The 21,439-nt window shown below is 46.6% G+C and overlaps 1 protein-coding gene across 1 annotated transcript in view; it reads right to left on the minus strand.

Moving 5' to 3' along the window:
• Positions 1 to 21,439, minus strand: part of LOC311231081 (protein kinase C delta type-like) — a 150,478-nt gene that overhangs the window by 17,593 nt on the left and 111,446 nt on the right. Inside the window, exon 13 of the mRNA XM_084317565.1 lies at positions 305 to 367. Coding sequence (XP_084173691.1) covers positions 305 to 367 — 63 coding nt within the window. The remainder of the gene's footprint in view (positions 1 to 304; positions 368 to 21,439) is intronic.

Consider the following 21,439-nt stretch of genomic DNA (forward strand, 5'->3'; position numbering starts at 1 on the left):
TATATCTCAATTTGGTCAGTATTGTCATTTGGACAAGCAAAGCCATTACTTTAAGTTGCAGGCAAGAAAGACAAGTCTGTCCACTGTCTCTGGTTTTAAAACGGCCCTGTTGCAGGTCACAAACAATATTTATTTCCTTTTCGATATCGATTATTAAAATATATCGCGATAATTATCGTTATCGTTTTATCGCCCAGCCCCTCTCAATACACTACACTATAATTTACTATTCGAATATTCAAAAATATATGCCCATCCCTAGTGTCCATACTGTACGTTCAGGTGTTGTGCGTTGTGTTCTAACCTGTAGATGATCCCCTTGGAATGCAGGAACTCAAGGCCACAAACAATCTCAGCAGAGTAGAACCTATAAAGAACGAGACCAGATGGAGGGGGTGGGGCGTTGATATTTACACTTACATTAAGTCATTTAGCTGAACACTTTCATCCACATTAAGTCATTTAGCTGAACACTTTCATCCACATTAAGTCATTTAGCTGAACACTTTCATCCACATTAAGTCATTTAGCTGAACACTTTCATCCAAAGAGACTTACAAATAATACAAACAAGTCAGCAGGAAGGGTACAACTCTGAACAACAAGTCAGCAGGAAGGGTACATCTCTGAACAACAAGTCAGCAGGAAGGGTACATCTCTGAACAACAAGTCAGCAGGAAGGTACATCTCTGTACAACAAGTCAGAAGGAAGGGTACAACTCTGAACAACAAGTCAGCAGGAAGGGTACAACTCTGAACAACAAGTCAGCAAGAAGGTACATCTCTGAACAACAAGTCAGCAGGAAGGGTACAACTCTGAACAACAAGTCAGCAGGAAGGGTACAACTCTGAACAACAAGTCAGCAGGAAGGGTACAACTCTGAAGAACAAGTCAGCAGGAAGGTACAACTCTGAACAACAAGTCAGCAGGAAGGTACAACTCTGAACAACAAGTCAGCAGGAAGGGTACAACTCTGAACAACAAGTCAGCAGGAAGGGTACATCTCTGTACAACAAGTCAGCAGGAAGGGTACAACTCTGAACAACAAGTCAGCAGGAAGGTACAACTCTGAACAACAAGTCAGCAGGAAGGGTACAACTCTGAATAACAAGTCAGCAGGAAGGGTACATCTCTGAACAAACAAGTCAGCAGGAAGGTACAACTCTGTACAACAAGTCAGCAGGAAGGTACAACTCTGAACAACAAGTCAGCAGGAAGGTACAACTCTGAAGAACAAGTCAGCAGGAAGGTACAACTCTGAACAACAAGTCAGCAGGAAGGGTACATCTCTGAAGAACAAGTCAGCAGGAAGGGTACATCTCTGAACAACAAGTCAGCAGGAAGGGTACATCTCTGAACAACAAGTCAGCAGGAAGGTACAACTCTGAACAACAAGTCAGCAGGAAGGGTACAACTCTGTACAACAAGTCAGCAGGAAGGTACAACTCTGAACAACAAGTCAGCAGGAAGGGTACATCTCTGAACAACAAGTCAGCAGGAAGGTACAACTCTGTACAACAAGTCAGCAGGAAGGGTACAACTCTGAACAACAAGTCAGCAGGAAGGTACAACTCTGAAGAACAAGTCAGCAGGAAGGTACAACTCTGAAGAACAAGTCAGCAGGAAGGGTACAACTCTGAAGAACAAGTCAGCAGGAAGGAAGGGTACAACTCTGAAGAACAAGTCAGCAGGAAGTGTACAACTCTGAACAACAAGTCAGCAGGAAGGGTACAACTCTGAAGAACAAGTCAGCAGGAAGGGTACAACTCTGAAGAACAAGTCAGAAGGAAGGTACATCTCTTAAGAACAAGTCAGCAGGAAGGAAGGGTACAACTCTGAAGAACAAGTCAGCAGGAAGTGTACAACTCTGAACAACAAGTCAGCAGGAAGGGTACAACTCTGAAGAACAAGTCAGCAGGAAGGGTACAACTCTGAAGAACAAGTCAGCAGGAAGGGTACATCTCTGAACAACAAGTCAGCAGGAAGGTACAACTCTGAACAACAAGTCAGCAGGAAGGTACAACTCTGAACAACAAGTCAGCAGGAAGGGTACAACTCTGAAGAACAAGTCAGCAGGAAGGGTACAACTCTGAACAACAAGTCAGCAGGAAGGGTACATCTCTGAACAACAAGTCAGCAGGAAGGGTACAACTCTGAAGAACAAGTCAGCAGGAAGGGTACAACTCTGAAGAACAAGTCAGCAGGAAGGGTACAACTCTGAACAACAAGTCAGCAGGAAGGGTACAACTCTGAAGAACAAGTCAGCAGGAAGGTACAACTCTGAACAACAAGTCAGCAGGAAGGGTACAACTCTGAACAACAAGTCAGCAGGAAGGGTACAACTCTGAACAACAAGTCAGCAGGAAGGTACAACTCTGAAGAACAAGTCAGCAGGAAGGTACAACTCTGAACAACAAGTCAGCAGGAAGGGTACATCTCTGAACAACAAGTCAGCAGGAAGGGTACATCTCTGAAGAACAAGTCAGCAGGAAGGTACATCTCTGAACAACAAGTCAGCAGGAAGGGTACAACTCTGAACAACAAGTCAGCAGGAAGGTACAACTCTGAAGAACAAGTCAGCAGGAAGGTACATCTCTGAACAACAAGTCAGCAGGAAGGTACATCTCTGAAGAACAAGTCAGCAGGGAGGTACATCTCTGAACAACAAGTCAGCAGGAAGGGTACAACTCTGAACAACAAGTCAGCAGGAAGGGTACATCTCTCAACAACAAGTCAGCAGGAAGGGTACAACTCTGAACAACAAGTCAGCAGGAAGGGTACAACTCTGAACAACAAGTCAGCAGGAAGGGTACATCTCTGAACAACAAGTCAGCAGGAAGGTACAACTCTGTACAACAAGTCAGCAGGAAGGGTACATCTCTGAACAACAAGTCAGCAGGAAGGGTACAACTCTGTGTACAACAAGTCAGCAGGAAGGGTACAACTCTGAACAACAAGTCAGCAGGAAGGGTACATCTCTGAACAACAAGTCAGCAGGAAGGTACAACTCTGAACAACAAGTCAGCAGGAAGGGTACATCTCTGAACAACAAGTCAGCAGGAAGGTACAACTCTGTACAACAAGTCAGCAGGAAGGGTACAACTCTGAACAACAAGTCAGCAGGAAGGGTACATCTCTGAACAACAAGTCAGCAGGAAGGTACAACGCTGAACAACAAGTCAGCAGGAAGGTACAACTCTGAAGAACAAGTCAGCAGGAAGGGTACAACTCTGAACAACAAGTCAGCAGGAAGGGTACAACTCTGAACAACAAGTCAGCAGGAAGGGTACAACTCTGAAGAACAAGTCAGCAGGAAGGGTACAACTCTGAACAACACGTCAGCAGGAAGGGTACATCTCTGAACAACAAGTCAGCAGGAAGGGTACAACTCTGAACAACAAGTCAGCAGGAAGGGTACATCTCTGAACAACAAGTCAGCAGGAAGGGTACAACTCTGAACAACAAGTCAGCAGGAAGGGTACATCGCTGAACAACAAGTCAGCAGGAAGGTACAACTCTGAACAACAAGTCAGCAGGAAGGGTACAACTCTGAACAACAAGTCAGCAGGAAGGTACATCTCTGAACAACAAGTCAACAGGAAGGGTACAACTCTGAACAACAAGTCAGCAGGAAGGTACAACTCTGAACAACAAGTCAGCAGGAAGGGTACAACTCTGAATAACAAGTCAGCAGGAAGGTACAACTCTGAACAACAAGTCAGCAGGAAGGTACAACTCTGAACAACAAGTCAGCAGGAAGGGTACAACTCTGAACAACAAGTCAGCAGGAAGGGTACAACTCTGAATAACAAGTCAGCAGGAAGGGTACAACTCTGAAGAACAAGTCAGCAGGAAGGGTACAACTCTGAAGAACAAGTCAGCAGGAAGGTACAACTCTGAAGAACAAGTCAGCAGGAAGGTACATCTCTGAACAACAAGTCAGCAGGAAGGTACATCTCTGAACAACAAGTCAGCAGGAAGGTACAACTCTGAAGAAAAAGTCAGCAGGAAGGTACAACTCTGAAGAACAAGTCAGCAGGAAGGTACAACTCTGTACAACAAGTCAGCAGGAAGGGTACATCTCTGAACAACAAGTCAGCAGGAAGGTACAACTCTGAACAACAAGTCAGCAGGAAGGGTACAACTCTGAACAACAAGTCAGCAGGAAGGGTACATCTCTGAACAACAAGTCAGCAGGAAGGGTACATCTCTGAAGAACAAGTCAGCAGGAAGGGTACAACTCTGAACAACAAGTCAGCAGGAAGGTACAACTCTGAACAACAAGTCAGCAGGAAGGGTACAACTCTGAACAAGTCAGCAGGAAGGGTACAACTCTGAACAACAAGTCAGCAGGAAGGTACAACTCTGAACAACAAGTCAGCAGGAAGGGTACAACTCTGAACAACAAGTCAGCAGGAAGGGTACAACTCTGAACAACAAGTCAGCAGGAAGGTACATCTCTGAACAACAAGTCAGCAGGAAGGGTACAACTCTGAACAACAAGTCAGCAGGAAGGAAGGGTACAACTCTGAACAACAAGTCAGCAGGAAGGGTACAACTCTGAACAACAAGTCAGCAGGAAGGTACAACTCTGAACAACAAGTCAGCAGGAAGGGTACATTTACATTTACATTTAGTCATTTAGCTGACGCTTTTATCCAAAGCGACTTACAAGTTCTGTACGACAAGCCATCAGGAAGGGCACAACTCTATCAGCTGAGCAACAATGTTCATCAAAGTGTTGAGTGCTACAGTGTAGGTTAGTTTATTAGGACAAGTGCATGACAGTACGGTTAGTTAGGGTTAGATTTTTTTATTGTTTTTTTTTTTTTTTTTTTTTAATTCAGATAATGGTTGAAGAAGTGCGTCTTTAGTCGACGGCGAAAGATTGGACGTGATTCGGCTGTCCTAACTGGGGTGGGTAGTTCATTCCACCATTGTGGGGCAAGGACTGAGAATAGGCGACTTCTCTTTGATGACCCTCCCGGAGCTTGGATAGGAGTAGGTCTGAGGCGGCCAGAAGATGCAGAGCGTAGGGGTCTTGAGGGTGTGTAGTTAGAGACCATTGACCGGAGGTAGGCGGGAGCGGTTCCCTTTGCCGCACGGTATGCTAGGTCGAGGGCCTTGAAGCGGATTCGTGCAGCAATGGGGAGCCAGTGCAGGTCCCTAAGAAGTGGGGTGACATGGGCCGACTTCGGTAGGTTTGAGATCAGGCGGGCCGCTGCGTTCTGAATGAGTTGAAGAGGCTTAGTGGCAGTGGCCGGGAGGCCAGCGAGCAGTGCATTGCAGTAGTCGAGGCGGGAGATGACTGTTGATTGGACGAGGAGTTGGGTGGCTTCTTTTGTCAGGAAGGGGCGTATCCTTCTGACGTTGCTCAGGAGGAATCGGCAGGTTCTGGTCGTCGCTGCGATGTGAGCAGAGAAGTTCAACTGGTCGTCGAGGACAACACCAAGGTTCTTGGCGGTCGGGGACGCAGTCACAGCTGCATTCTCGACTGTGATTGAAAGGTCGGTTAGGGGGGAGGATTTGGCCGGCAGGTGGAGCAATTCTGTTTTGCTTAGGTTCAGTTTGAGGTGGTTGGACGTCATCCAGGCTGAGATGTCGGACAGACAGGCCGAGATCCGCACAGAGACGTGGATATCTGAGGGAGGGAAGGAGAGGAAGAGTTGAGTATCGTCGGCATAACAATGGTAGGAGAAGCCATGAGACGTGATAATGTTACCCAGTGATTTAGTGTAGAGGGAGAAGAGAAGGGGTCCTAGAACCGAGCCCTGGGGGACACCCGTCCGCAGGGGGCGGGTGGCCGACAGGGTCCCTCTCCATGACACTTGGTAGGAGCGGTCATTGAGGTATGATGACAGCCATGTCAGCGCAGAGCCAGCCACTCCCATTCCTGCGAGGGCCGCAAGGAGGATCTGGTGGTTGACTGTGTCGAAGGCTGCAGATAGATCTAGGAGAATCAGGACAGAGGAGAGGCCTTTCGCTTTTGCTAAGTGAAGTGCCTCTGTGACCGCAATGAGGGCTGTCTCTGTGGAGTGACCAGTCCTGAAGCCTGACTGATTAGGGTCTAGGAGGTCATTCTGTAAGAGATAAGTAGTAAGTTGGTTGGATACAGCACGTTCAAGTGTTTTAGAAAGGAAGGAGAGAAGAGAGACAGGACGGTAGTTGCCTATGACAGTAGGGTTCAGGGTTGGTTTTTTTATAAGCGGCGTGACTCTGGCTTGTTTTAGGGAGGTGGGGACCACCCCCGAGTTGAGTGAGGAGTTGATGGTTGCAGTTAGGAATGGGAGGATGTCTGGTGCTATGGTCTGGAGGAGTGGGGAGGGTAGCTGGTCCAGCTGGCAAGTAGTCGGACGGTTTGACGTTACCAGTGTCAGGGTCTCTGCTTCTGTAATGGGAGAGAAAGATGACAGAGTGAAGGATGAGGTTCTCGATTCAGCATTTGGAATGGGTGGGGGTTGGGAGAAGGAGCTGCGGATGTTCTCCACTTTTTCCTCAAAGAAGATCGCAAAGTCTTCGGCAGAGAAAGATGAGGGAGGGGGGGGTGGGGGGGGAGTGAGGAGGGAGGACATGGTAGCATGCAGTTTGCGAAGATTCTTGGCAGAGGCCTCGATCCTATGGTGGAAGAAAGAAGCTTTGGCATTAGTGATGGTTTTGGAGAATGTTAACAAGAGGTTGTGATATGTGTCGATGTCAGCAGTGAGGCGTGACTTTCTATACTTCCTTTCAGCTGCTCTCAGGACCTGTCTTTGTTCTCTCACTGGATCTGTCAGCCATGGACTGGGTGGGGAACGGCGGGCAGGTTTCTCAACGAGGGGACAGAGCTTGTCGAAGGAGGTTGCAAGGGCTGAAAGGAGGGTGGAGGTTGCCATCTCTGTGGAGAGAGCAGAGAAGGTGTCACTCAAAGGTAGAGCGGATAGTATGTCAGAGGAGAGGGTGGAGGGGGATAGGGAGGGCAGGTTGCGTCTGAGTGAGACTGTTTGAGTTGGGGTGAAGACCTTTCGGTTAAGCATGAGAGTTAGTGAGAAGGATATGAAGGAATGGTCAGATACATGTAGGGGAGTTACCGTGGTGTTAATGATGCTGGAGTTACGGGAAAATATGAGATCCAAGGAGTTGCCTGCTTTGTGGGTGGGAGGCATGGGAGTGGGAGTCAGGTCAAACGATTGTAGGAGGGAGACTACTATGACTGACTGAGATGAGTCAGGCAGGTTGAAGTCGCCCAGTAGAAGGAGAGGGGTACCATCTTCCGGTAAGGAGCTAAGAAGCATGTCCAGCTCATCTGTGAAGTGATCGAGCGGACCTGGAGGGCGGTAGAGTGTAACAATGGTGAGATTGAAAGGATTAGAGACAGATACTGCATGATATTCGAGAGAGGAGAGTGACAGTTCTGGGAGTGGTGTTACGTTTGTAGCCCATGAAGGAGATGTCATGAGGGCAGTGCCTCCACCCCGTCTGGAAGGTCGAGGTGTGTTCAGGGTACAACTCTGAACAACAAGTCAGCAGGAAGGGTACATCTCTGAACAACAAGTCAGCAGGAAGGGTACAACTCTGAACAACAAGTCAGCAGGAAGGTACAACTCTGAAGAACAAGTCAGCAGGAAGGAAGGGTACAACTCTGAAGAACAAGTCAGCAGGAAGGGTACATCTCTGAACAACAAGTCAGCAGGAAGGGTACATCTCTGAACAACAAGTCAGCAGGAAGGGTACATCTCTGAACAACAAGTCAGCAGGAAGGGTACAACTCTGAACAACAAGTCAGCAGGGAGGGTACAACTCTGAACAACAAGTCAGCAGGAAGGGTACATCTCTGTACAACAAGTCAGCAGGAAGGGTACATCTCTGTACAACAAGTCAGCAGGAAGGGTACATCTCTGTACAACAAGTCAGCAGGAAGGGTACAACTCTGAAGAACAAGTCAGCAGGAAGGGTACATCTCTGAAGAACAAGTCAGCAGGAAGGTACAACTCTGAACAACAAGTCAGCAGGAAGGGTACATCTCTGAAGAACAAGTCAGCAGGAAGGGTACAACAAGTCAGCAGGAAGGGTACATCTCTGAACAACAAGTCAGCAGGAAGGTACAACTCTGAACAACAAGTCAGCAGGAAGGTACAACTCTGAACAACAAGTCAGCAGGAAGGGTACATCTCTGAACAACAAGTCAGCAGGAAGGTACAACTCTGTACAACAAGTCAGCAGGAAGGGTACAACTCTGTACAACAAGTCAGCAGGAAGGGTACAACTCTGAAGAACAAGTCAGCAGGAAGGGTACAACAAGTCAGCAGGAAGGGTACATCTCTGAACAACAAGTGAGTAGGAAGGTACAACTCTGAACAACAAGTCAGCAGGAAGGGTACAACTCTGAACAACAAGTCAGCAGGAAGGGTACAACTCTGAACAACAAGTCAGCAGGAAGGGTACAACTCTGAAGAACAAGTTAGCAGGAAGTGTACATCTCTGAACAACAAGTCAGCAGGAAGGGTACAACTCTGAACAACAAGTCAGTAGGAAGGTACAACTCTGAACAACAAGTCAGCAGGAAGGTACAACTCTGAACAACAAGTCAGCAGGAAGGGTACAACTCTGAACAACAAGTCAGCAGGAAGGGTACAACTCTGAACAACAAGTCAGCAGGAAGGGAACATCTCTGAAGAACAAGTCAGCAGGAAGGGTACATCTCTGAACAACAAGTCAGCAGGAAGGGTACAACTCTGTACAACAAGTAAGCAGGAAGGGTACAACTCTGAACAACAAGTCAGCAGGAAGGGTACATCTCTGAACAACAAGTCAGCAGGAAGGGTACATCTCTGAACAACAAGTCAGCAGGAAGGTACATCTCTGAACAACAAGTCAGCAGGAAGGGTACATCTCTGAACAACAAGTCAGCAGGAAGGGTACAACTCTGTACAACAAGTCAGCAGGAAGGGTACAACTCTGTACAACAAGTCAGCAGGAAGGGTACAACTCTGAACAACAAGTCAGCAGGAAGGGTACAACTCTGAACAACAAGTCATCAGGAAGGAAGGGTACAACTCTGAACAACAAGTCAGCAGGAAGGGTACATCTCTGAACAACAAGTCAGCAGGAAGGTACAACTCTGAACAACAAGTCAGCAGGAAGGGTACAACTCTGAACAACAAGTCAGCAGGAAGGTACAACTCTGAAGAACAAGTCAGCAGGAAGGGTACAACTCTGAACAACAAGTCAGCAGGAAGGTACAACTCTGAACAACAAGTCAGCAGGAAGGGTACATCTCTGAACAACAAGTCAGCAGGAAGGTACAACTCTGTACAACAAGTCAGCAGGAAGGGTACAACTCTGAACAACAAGTCAGCAGGAAGGGTACAACTCTGAACAACAAGTCAGCAGGAAGGGTACATCTCTGAAGAACAAGTCAGCAGGAAGGGTACATCTCTGAACAACAAGTCAGAAGGAAGGTACAACTCTGAACAACAAGTCAGCAGGAAGGGTACAACTCTGAATAACAAGTCAGAAGGAAGGTACAACTCTGAACAACAAGTCAGAAGGAAGGTACAACTCTGAACAACAAGTCAGCAGGAAGGTACAACTCTGTACAACAAGTCAGAAGGAAGGTACATCTCTGAAGAACAAGTCAGCAGGAAGGAAGGGTACAACTCTGAAGAACAAGTCAGCAGGAAGTGTACATCTCTGAACAACAAGTCAGCAGGAAGGGTACAACTCTGAACAACAAGTCAGCAGGAAGGGTACAACTCTGAACAACAAGTCAGCAGGAAGGGTACAACTCTGAACAACAAGTCAGCAGGAAGGGTACAACTCTGAACAACAAGTCAGAAGGAAGGTACAACTCTGAACAACAAGTCAGCAGGAAGGGTACAACTCTGAATAACAAGTCAGAAGGAAGGTACAACTCTGAACAACAAGTCAGAAGGAAGGTACAACTCTGAACAACAAGTCAGCAGGAAGGTACAACTCTGTACAACAAGTCAGAAGGAAGGTACATCTCTGAAGAACAAGTCAGCAGGAAGGAAGGGTACAACTCTGAAGAACAAGTCAGCAGGAAGTGTACATCTCTGAACAACAAGTCAGCAGGAAGGGTACAACTCTGAACAACAAGTCAGCAGGAAGGGTACAACTCTGAACAACAAGTCAGCAGGAAGGGTACATCTCTGAACAACAAGTCAGCAGGAAGGTACAACTCTGTACAACAAGTCAGCAGGAAGGGTACATCTCTGAACAACAAGTCAGCAGGAAGGGTACAACTCTGTGTACAACAAGTCAGCAGGAAGGGTACAACTCTGAACAACAAGTCAGCAGGAAGGGTACATCTCTGAACAACAAGTCAGCAGGAAGGTACAACTCTGAACAACAAGTCAGCAGGAAGGGTACATCTCTGAACAACAAGTCAGCAGGAAGGTACAACTCTGTACAACAAGTCAGCAGGAAGGTACAACTCTGAACAACAAGTCAGCAGGAAGGTACAACTCTGAACAACAAGTCAGCAGGAAGGTACATCTCTGAACAACAAGTCAGCAGGAAGGTACAACTCTGAACAACAAGTCAGCAGGAAGGGTACAACTCTGAACAACAAGTCAGCAGGAAGGTACAACTCTGAAGAACAAGTCAGCAGGAAGGGTACAACTCTGAACAACAAGTCAGCAGGAAGGTACAACTCTGAACAACAAGTCAGCAGGAAGGGTACATCTCTGAACAACAAGTCAGCAGGAAGGTACAACTCTGTACAACAAGTCAGCAGGAAGGGTACAACTCTGAACAACAAGTCAGCAGGAAGGTACAACTCTGAACAACAAGTCAGCAGGAAGGGTACATCTCTGAAGAACAAGTCAGCAGGAAGGGTACATCTCTGAACAACAAGTCAGAAGGAAGGTACAACTCTGAACAACAAGTCAGCAGGAAGGGTACAACTCTGAATAACAAGTCAGAAGGAAGGTACAACTCTGAACAACAAGTCGGAAGGAAGGTACAACTCTGAACAACAAGTCAGCAGGAAGGTACAACTCTGTACAACAAGTCAGAAGGAAGGTACATCTCTGAAGAACAAGTCAGCAGGAAGGAAGGGTACAACTCTGAAGAACAAGTCAGCAGGAAGTGTACATCTCTGAACAACAAGTCAGCAGGAAGGGTACAACTCTGAACAACAAGTCAGCAGGAAGGGTACAACTCTGAACAACAAGTCAGCAGGAAGGGTACAACTCTGAACAACAAGTCAGCAGGAAGGGTACAACTCTGAACAACAAGTCAGAAGGAAGGTACAACTCTGAACAACAAGTCAGCAGGAAGGGTACAACTCTGAATAACAAGTCAGAAGGAAGGTACAACTCTGAACAACAAGTCAGAAGGAAGGTACAACTCTGAACAACAAGTCAGCAGGAAGGTACAACTCTGTACAACAAGTCAGAAGGAAGGTACATCTCTGAAGAACAAGTCAGCAGGAAGGAAGGGTACAACTCTGAAGAACAAGTCAGCAGGAAGTGTACATCTCTGAACAACAAGTCAGCAGGAAGGGTACAACTCTGAACAACAAGTCAGCAGGAAGGGTACAACTCTGAACAACAAGTCAGCAGGAAGGGTACATCTCTGAACAACAAGTCAGCAGGAAGGTACAACTCTGTACAACAAGTCAGCAGGAAGGGTACATCTCTGAACAACAAGTCAGCAGGAAGGGTACAACTCTGTGTACAACAAGTCAGCAGGAAGGGTACAACTCTGAACAACAAGTCAGCAGGAAGGGTACATCTCTGAACAACAAGTCAGCAGGAAGGTACAACTCTGAACAACAAGTCAGCAGGAAGGGTACATCTCTGAACAACAAGTCAGCAGGAAGGTACAACTCTGTACAACAAGTCAGCAGGAAGGTACAACTCTGAACAACAAGTCAGCAGGAAGGTACAACTCTGAACAACAAGTCAGCAGGAAGGTACATCTCTGAACAACAAGTCAGCAGGAAGGTACAACTCTGAACAACAAGTCAGCAGGAAGGTACAACTCTGAAGAACAAGTCAGCAGGAAGGGTACAACTCTGAACAACAAGTCAGCAGGAAGGGTACAACTCTGAACAACAAGTCAGCAGGAAGGGTACAACTCTGAAGAACAAGTCAGCAGGAAGGGTACAACTCTGAACAACACGTCAGCAGGAAGGGTACATCTCTGAACAACAAGTCAGCAGGAAGGGTACAACTCTGAACAACAAGTCAGCAGGAAGGGTACAACTCTGAACAACAAGTCAGCAGGAAGGTACAACTCTGAACAACAAGTCAGCAGGAAGGTACAACTCTGTACAACAAGTCAGCAGGAAGGTACAACTCTGAACAACAAGTCAGCAGGAAGGGTACATCTCTGAACAACAAGTCAGCAGGAAGGGTACATCTCTGAAGAACAAGTCAGCAGGAAGGGTACAACTCTGAACAACAAGTCAGCAGGAAGGGTACATCTCTGAAGAACAAGTCAGCAGGAAGGGTACAACTCTGAACAACAAGTCAGCAGGAAGGTACATCTCTGAAGAACAAGTCAGCAGGAAGGGTACAACTCTGAACAACAAGTCAGCAGGAAGGGTACATCTCTGAAGAACAAGTCAGCAGGAAGGGTACATCTCTGAACAACAAGTCAGCAGGAAGGGTACATCTCTGTACAACAAGTCAGCAGGAAGGGTACATCTCTGTACAACAAGTCAGCAGGAAGGGTACATCGCTGAACAACAAGTCAGCAGGAAGGTACAACTCTGAACAACAAGTCAGCAGGAAGGGTACAACTCTGAACAACAAGTCAGCAGGAAGGGTACAACTCTGAACAACAAGTCAGCAGGAAGGGTACATCTCTGAACAACAAGTCAGCAGGAAGGTACAACTCTGTACAACAAGTCAGCAGGAAGGGTACATCTCTGAACAACAAGTCAGCAGGAAGGGTACAACTCTGTGTACAACAAGTCAGCAGGAAGGGTACAACTCTGAACAACAAGTCAGCAGGAAGGGTACATCTCTGAACAACAAGTCAGCAGGAAGGTACAACTCTGAACAACAAGTCAGCAGGAAGGGTACATCTCTGAACAACAAGTCAGCAGGAAGGTACAACTCTGTACAACAAGTCAGCAGGAAGGTACAACTCTGAACAACAAGTCAGCAGGAAGGTACAACTCTGAACAACAAGTCAGCAGGAAGGTACATCTCTGAACAACAAGTCAGCAGGAAGGTACAACTCTGAACAACAAGTCAGCAGGAAGGTACAACTCTGAAGAACAAGTCAGCAGGAAGGGTACAACTCTGAACAACAAGTCAGCAGGAAGGGTACAACTCTGAACAACAAGTCAGCAGGAAGGGTACAACTCTGAAGAACAAGTCAGCAGGAAGGGTACAACTCTGAACAACACGTCAGCAGGAAGGGTACATCTCTGAACAACAAGTCAGCAGGAAGGGTACAACTCTGAACAACAAGTCAGCAGGAAGGGTACAACTCTGAACAACAAGTCAGCAGGAAGGTACAACTCTGAACAACAAGTCAGCAGGAAGGGTACAACTCTGAACAACAAGTCAGCAGGAAGGTACAACTCTGTACAACAAGTCAGCAGGAAGGTACAACTCTGAACAACAAGTCAGCAGGAAGGGTACATCTCTGAACAACAAGTCAGCAGGAAGGGTACATCTCTGAAGAACAAGTCAGCAGGAAGGGTACAACTCTGAACAACAAGTCAGCAGGAAGGGTACATCTCTGAAGAACAAGTCAGCAGGAAGGGTACAACTCTGAACAACAAGTCAGCAGGAAGGTACATCTCTGAAGAACAAGTCAGCAGGAAGGGTACAACTCTGAACAACAAGTCAGCAGGAAGGGTACATCTCTGAAGAACAAGTCAGCAGGAAGGGTACATCTTTGAACAACAAGTCAGCAGGAAGGGTACATCTCTGTACAACAAGTCAGCAGGAAGGGTACATCTCTGTACAACAAGTCAGCAGGAAGGGTACATCGCTGAACAACAAGTCAGCAGGAAGGTACAACTCTGAACAACAAGTCAGCAGGAAGGGTACAACTCTGAACAACAAGTCAGCAGGAAGGGTACAACTCTGAACAACAAGTCAGCAGGAAGGGTACAACTCTGAACAACAAGTCAGCAGGAAGGGTACATCTCTGAACAACAAGTCAGCAGGAAGGGTACAACTCTGAAGAACAAGTCAGCAGGAAGGTACAACTCTGAAGAACAAGTCAGCAGGAAGGGTACATCTCTGAACAACAAGTCAGCAGGAAGGGTACATCTCTGAACAACAAGTCAGCAGGAAGGTACAACTCTGAACAACAAGTCAGCAGGAAGGTACATCTCTGAACAACAAGTCAGCAGGAAGGTACAACTCTGAAGAACAAGTCAGCAGGAAGGGTACATCTCTGTACAACAAGTCAGCAGGAAGGTACATCTCTGAACAACAAGTCAGCAGGAAGGGTACATCTCTGAACAACAAGTCAGCAGGAAGGTACAACTCTGAACAACAAGTCAGCAGGAAGGGTACATCTCTGTACAACAAGTCAGCAGGAAGGGTACATCTCTGTACAACAAGTCAGCAGGAAGGGTACAACTCTGAAGAACAAGTCAGAGGAAGGGTACAACTCTGAACAACAAGTCAGCAGGAAGGTACATCTCTGAAGAACAAGTCAGCAGGAAGGGTACAACTCTGAACAACAAGTCAGCAGGAAGGTACAACTCTGAACAACAAGTCAGCAGGAAGGGTACATCTCTGAACAACAAGTCAGCAGGAAGGGTACATCGCTGAACAACAAGTCAGCAGGAAGGAAGGGTACAACTCTGAACAACAAGTCAGCAGGAAGGGTACATCTCTGAACAACAAGTCAGCAGGAAGGGTACAACTCTGTACAACAAGTCAGCAGGAAGGGTACATCGCTGTACAACAAGTCAGCAGGAAGGGTACAACTCTGAACAAGTCAGCAGGAAGGGTACAACTCTGAACAACAAGTCAGCAGGAAGGGTACAACTCTGAACAACAAGTCAGCAGGAAGGTACAACTCTGAACAACAAGTCAACAGGAAGGGTACAACTCTGAACAACAAGTCAGCAGGAAGGTACAACTCTGAACAACAAGTCAGCAGGAAGGGTACAACTCTGAAGAACAAGTCAGCAGGAAGGTACAACTCTGAAGAACAAGTCAGCAGGAAGGGTACAACTCTGAATAACAAGTCAGCAGGAAGGTACAACTCTGAACAACAAGTCAGCAGGAAGGTACAACTCTGAACAACAAGTCAGCAGGAAGGGTACAACTCTGAACAACAAGTCAGCAGGAAGGGTACAACTCTGAATAACAAGTCAGCAGGAAGGGTACATCTCTGAACAAACAAGTCAGCAGGAAGGTACAACTCTGTACAACAAGTCAGCAGGAAGGTACAACTCTGAACAACAAGTCAGCAGGAAGGTACAACTCTGAAGAACAAGTCAGCAGGAAGGTACAACTCTGAACAACAAGTCAGCAGGAAGGGTACATCTCTGAAGAACAAGTCAGCAGGAAGGGTACATCTCTGAACAACAAGTCAGCAGGAAAGGTACATCTCTGAACAACAAGTCAGCAGGAAGGTACAACTCTGAACAAGTCAGCAGGAAGGGTACAACTCTGTACAACAAGTCAGCAGGAAGGTACAACTCTGAACAACAAGTCAGCAGGAAGGGTACATCTCTGAACAACAAGTCAGCAGGAAGGTACAACTCTGTACAACAAGTCAGCAGGAAGGGTACAACTCTGAACAACAAGTCAGCAGGAAGGGTACAACTCTGAACAACAAGTCAGCAGGAAGGAAGGGTACAACTCTGAACAACAAGTCAGCAGGAAGGTACAACTCTGAACAACAAGTCAGCAGGAAGGTACAACTCTGAAGAACAAGTCAGCAGGAAGGGTACATCTCTGAAGAACAAGTCAGCAGGAAGGTACAACTCTGAACAACAAGTCAGCAGGAAGGGTACAACTCTGAAGAACAAGTCATCAGGAAGGTACAACTCTGAACAACAAGTCAGCAGGAAGGGTACAACTCTGAACAACAAGTCAGCAGGAAGGTACAACTCTGAACAACAAGTCAGCAGGAAGGGTACAACTCTGAACAACAAGTCAGCAGGAAGGTACAACTCTGAACAACAAGTCAGCAGGAAGGTACAACTCTGAACAACAAGTCAGCAGGAAGGTACAACTCTGAAGAACAAGTCAGCAGGAAGGGTACATCTCTGAACAACAAGTCAGCAGGAAGGGTACAACTCTGAAGAACAAGTCAGCAGGAAGGGTACATCTCTGAAGAACAAGTCAGCAGGAAGGGTACAACTCTGAAGAACAAGTCAGCAGGAAGGGTACAACTCTGAACAACAAGTCAGCAGGAAGGTACATCTCTGAACAACAAGTCAGCAGGAAGGGTACAACTCTGAACAACAAGTCAGCACGAAGGGTACAACTCTGAACAACAAGTCAGCAGGAAGGGTACATCTCTGAACAACAAGTCAGCAGGAAGGTACAACTCTGTACAACAAGTCAGCAGGAAGGGTACATCTCTGAACAACAAGTCAGCAGGAAGGGTACACCTCTGAACAACAAGTCAGCAGGAAGGGTACATCTCTGAACAACAAGTCAGCAGGAAGGTACAACTCTGAACAACAAGTCAGCAGGAAGGGTACATCTCTGAACAACAAGTCAGCAGGAAGGTACAACTCTGAACAACAAGTCAGCAGGAAGGGTACATCTCTGAACAACAAGTCAGCAGGAAGGGTAAACTGTGAACAACAAGTCAGCAGGAAGGGTACATCTCTGAAGAACAAGTCAGCAGGAAGGGTACATCTCTGAACAACAAGTCAGCAGGAAGGGTACAACTCTGAACAACAAGTCAGCAGGAAGGTACAACTCTGTACAACAAGTCAGCAGGAAGGGTACATCTCTGAACAACAAGTCAGCAGGAAGGTACATCTCTGTACAACAAGTCAGCAGGAAGGGTACATCTCTGAACAACAAGTCAGCAGGAAGGTACATCTCTGTACAACGGGGTGTGCGGCCCTGGGCTGTTGTCTCGTATCTCACCCTGTGTCCATGCGCTTGCAGTGGTTCTATTTATTGCTCTATTTCACAATTTTCTTGTATACTGCGGTTCTGCCGTCGCCATGTGTGCATGTGCTCACTGCATGTATCTGTTGCTCCATCTCCACCCACTACAAGCATGGGAACTTTCTAACCCCTGTCCCAACCCCCCCCCCCCCATCTCTCGGAGTGCTTGTCTCGTAGTGCTGACCAACGTGGTGGATGTCTCGGGGTCTTGGCCAAGATTGCAGTGACTGCTCTACGTGCACCACCGAGGCCGTGGATCAGCTTCTTACCGTCTTCTGTCCGTGGTCTGTCAACAGGGTTTGTGGTCTGTCAATGTGGTTTCATTGCTGGGTTAAGTACTAAGTAATTCTATTCACATATGCTTACTTCATATATCTATTCTATTCACAAAATGCTTACCACTTGTATCTATTGCTATGTCCGGCCATTACAATCACGCAAGCTGTCTAACGCCTGTCCCGTCTCCCTGTCTCCCTGTGAGTTGCTGTCCCGGAGTGATGACCGGAGTGTCGGACGTCCCGTGATGAAGACCGGGAGGATGCGACCCTCGCTGCGTGCCCTCCTGTCTCCCTCTCTCCGGCTGTCTCGTAGTGATGACCGGAGTGCTGGACGTCCCGCGATGATGACGGGGAGGTTGCGACCCTCTCTGCGCCGCCCCCTATCTCCCTGTCTCCGGCTGTCTCTGAGCGATGATCGGAGCGATGATCGGAGTGTTGAACGTCCCGTGATTAAGACGGGGAGGACGCAACCCTCTTTGCGCCGCCCCTGTGCCTCAAATAGATCCGCTATCAGCTCTATCTTTAATCTTTCAAAATGTTCAGTTGCTATCAGCTCTATCTTTAATCTTTCAAAAAGTTCAGTTGCTATTGCATGCACTCATCTGTGTTTCATTACACACATGAGTGCATGCTTACCAACTGTCCGTCTGCAACACTACTATCACTGACATCTAAGAAGGGAGATCCCCCCTTGAATGGCCCTTCTAAGGTTTCTCTCCCTCCACACTGCCTGTGGTGCATTTTTTCCTATTGCTAGGTTTTAGTGAGTTTTTCCTTACCTGGGGTATGTCTGGGAGTGTTTGCATTCATTCATTTATTTTAAATTTGTTGGACCTTATGGTGTTCTTGTTTTGTTCTTGACTTATTGTTATGTTTCTTCTTGACTTGTTTAAAGAAGACGTGTCTGGCCCATGGGGACATTAACGTGTGTTGTCGGGCCTTACAAATACATTTGATTTGATTTGCTATTCTTTTCACTATTTGGGCAACTTTACACAATTCCTGTGAGTCTATGGAACACATCTGTAAATTTTTTTTTTTTTTTTTTTTTAAATCATTGTTTTGTATTTCTAATCAAGTACTCAAAAGCAACATTTTTCCACTTCAAGATTTCAAGCTGTTTTGGGCTGGGCTCCGCCCATAAGCGCTTGAGTGACAGTCACCCACAGTCAGACAGAGGCAGACAGAGAGAGATAGAGAGATAGAGGAGGGGGATACTAATTAATTTTGCCGCAGGGGGGCATAATCCCACGGGACAATGCATTGGTAACTTGTTTCAAATGACAATATATACCCTTGTGAATATTATTGCACGGATCGGAATACGGGCTCGCGCGTGGGAGTCAAAGATATTTTGACAGTGATATGCGAGTGCTCCCAGGGAGAAGCCCCATCCTCGCGCGCCGGTCGAGGTTGTGTGTAAATGCGTGTGTGCTTCCCCGAGAGAGAGAAGCTCCTGTCCCTCTCTCTCTCTCCCTCTCTATCTCTCTCTCCCTCTCTATCTCTCTCTCTCTCTCTCTCGCTCGCTCGTTCTCTGCCTCTCTCTGTCGGCACCTACCCGCTTGAGGAAGTGAAGGTATTTCCACTCGCTCTGCTGTTGAGCGAATGGTTGCGCTACAACCATAGAGGGGGCGTTAGTTATGCAGATCAGTGCCTTATTCACGTCAGCAAAACAGTCAAATCAGAACGGCGTAGTTCACTGGGGGAGGATATTGTCTCAACTGAATTAGAGCAATCCGCCAAAATGAGATTTAGAGACACAGTCCCCATTGATACAAACACCCATTGCTATAAAACAATGCTAAACACTGGAAAAGGCCATTTATAAGACACAGGACCTTGAAGTAGGTTTGGTTGACTGTGTTCGGATGCTTGTCCATTTCATGTTTTTCCCTCAACAGTAGAGGAGTGTCCCAAGCTCATATCTAGGGTTTTCTCTGTCTCAAGTGCTATTGTTGTTCTTGCTGTTTTCAACTGCTAGGCAGTGGTGGCTATTTGGGTATTTTTATACTGGTGTTTTGTGTTTCCTACCGTTTTTATTTTAATCTATTTTATTCTTGTGTTTTCCCCCACCCTCTCTCATTGCTCAGCGATTCCAGTGGTTACCCCTCTGGGCTAACTTTAAGATTCTGTGTGTTTCTGAGTGTGTGTCCTACCCCCCCATCCCCCCAATCCTGACAAGCCCCTCCAGCCTCCAGTCGACTGTTTATCGCGGGCTGAATTATCGAGGAGGACATTTTGTAGAGTATTCACAGAGGAGGACATTTTGTAGAGTATTCACAGAGGAGGACATTTTGTAGAGTATTCACAGAGGAGGACATTTTGTAGAGTATTCACAGAGGAGGACATTTTGTAGAGTATTCACAGAGGAGGACATTTTGTAGAGTATTCACAGAGGAGGACATTTGGTAGAGTATTCACAGAGGAGGACATTTTGTAGAGTATTCACAGGTGCTGAATACTGCTTTCATGGTGTGCAACCCGAGAGGCGTCGCTCACCATTCCAGGTATCCTGACTCGTCGGGTTTAGCCTATCACTGACCTGCTTCTCTCCTTGTCTGTGTGGGGTTTAGCCTATCACTGACCTGCTTCTCTCCTTGTCTGCACGCACTGTCTGTCTCTCCGCGCGCGCGCGCGCGCGCACACACACACACACACACACACACACACCACACACCACACACCACACACACACACACACACACACACACACACACAGACTAAGTGCTGTTCACTCCTTACAAGGCCAGTACACTGGTGAACAAAAACCAATGGAGACCAGGCCTTCAATACACCAGAGTCCAGTATAGTATTTAGAGGGACAAGCCCTGAGAAAGAGAGAGACACAGAGAGAGAGAGAGAGAGAGAGAGACAGAGAGATAGACTCAGAGATAGAGATAGAGACTCAGAGATAGAGAGAGAGACTCAGAGATAGAGAGAGAGAGAGAAAGAGACACAGAGATAGAAAGAGAGAAAGAGACAGAGATAGAGAGAGATAGAGAGAGACAGGGAGATAGAGAGAGAGAGCGACACTAATTTTTCTGATTTCTCTGTTTGATTGTTTTGTTTGGCAATGGAAACTTATGTTTCCCATGTCAATATAGCCCATTTGAATTTAATTGAATTGAGAGAGAGAGAGAGAGAGAGAGAGATAGAGAGAGAGAGAGAGAGAGAGAGAGAGAGAGAGAGAGAGAGAGAGAGAGAGAGAGAACATACAGGCCTATGGTTTTAGGTCAGGGTTATATAAACACACCACTTGAAAGGAACTTGGCAACATTATGGGAAATGCGTTCACCGTCTTCTCCAGAGTCAGACAAGAAAATTCCCTCTGTGCGTTCAGTAGAAAGCTATCCGGCTGCAAGCAAACGTAGCTTAGCATAATGAATGGAAGCAGACAAAAGGATAAATGTTACATTAGCTTCCCGCAACCCTAATCACCAGCAAATTCATTTTAATTATATTCATAGGACGTATCTCACACCTAGAGAGCTGTTTGCTACGGGACTGGTGACTGACTCTCGGTGCACTTTGTGCCCTCAGAGGGCCACTGGCACTTACGTAAATATGCACATGTTCTGGGAATGCCCACCAGTAGCACATTTTTGGAAATCAATAACAACTAAACTATCAAACATTTGTAACATAAGAATTCCACTCACGGCAGCAACACTACTTCTAAACGATATATCATTACTACCAGCATCCATACAACAAGAAAATAATCATTTTGGCGGGCGTTACAGCAGCCAAGAAGCTGATAGCTATGAGGTGGAGATGGAAAGAACCTGAGAAACTCACAATAATTAATTGGAGATCTCGACTGCTCATATAGTTGGAGTGGGACAGGCGGGTTAGGGTTAACAGGCCAGCATTGAGCTGTGGGTCGTGCCGGCCAAGGAGGTCAAGAACACAATATAGCGGCGGAGTGGGGGTGGGGTGTTGGTCCTGGGGGGGATGGGAGAGTGGGAGATAATGTATAATGTCTTTTGTGGTGTTTGTGTTTTTTTTTAATTTTTACTCTGTATTTTGTATTCTGTATTTATTATTTCTAATTGTCTTGTCATTATTATGATTATTATTGTTGAAGTAGTGTCCTG

The sequence above is a fragment of the Notolepis coatsorum genome (assembly GCF_963971535.1).
Source record: "Notolepis coatsorum genome assembly, chromosome: 6".
NCBI classification, from domain to species: Eukaryota; Metazoa; Chordata; class Actinopteri; order Aulopiformes; family Paralepididae; genus Notolepis; species Notolepis coatsorum.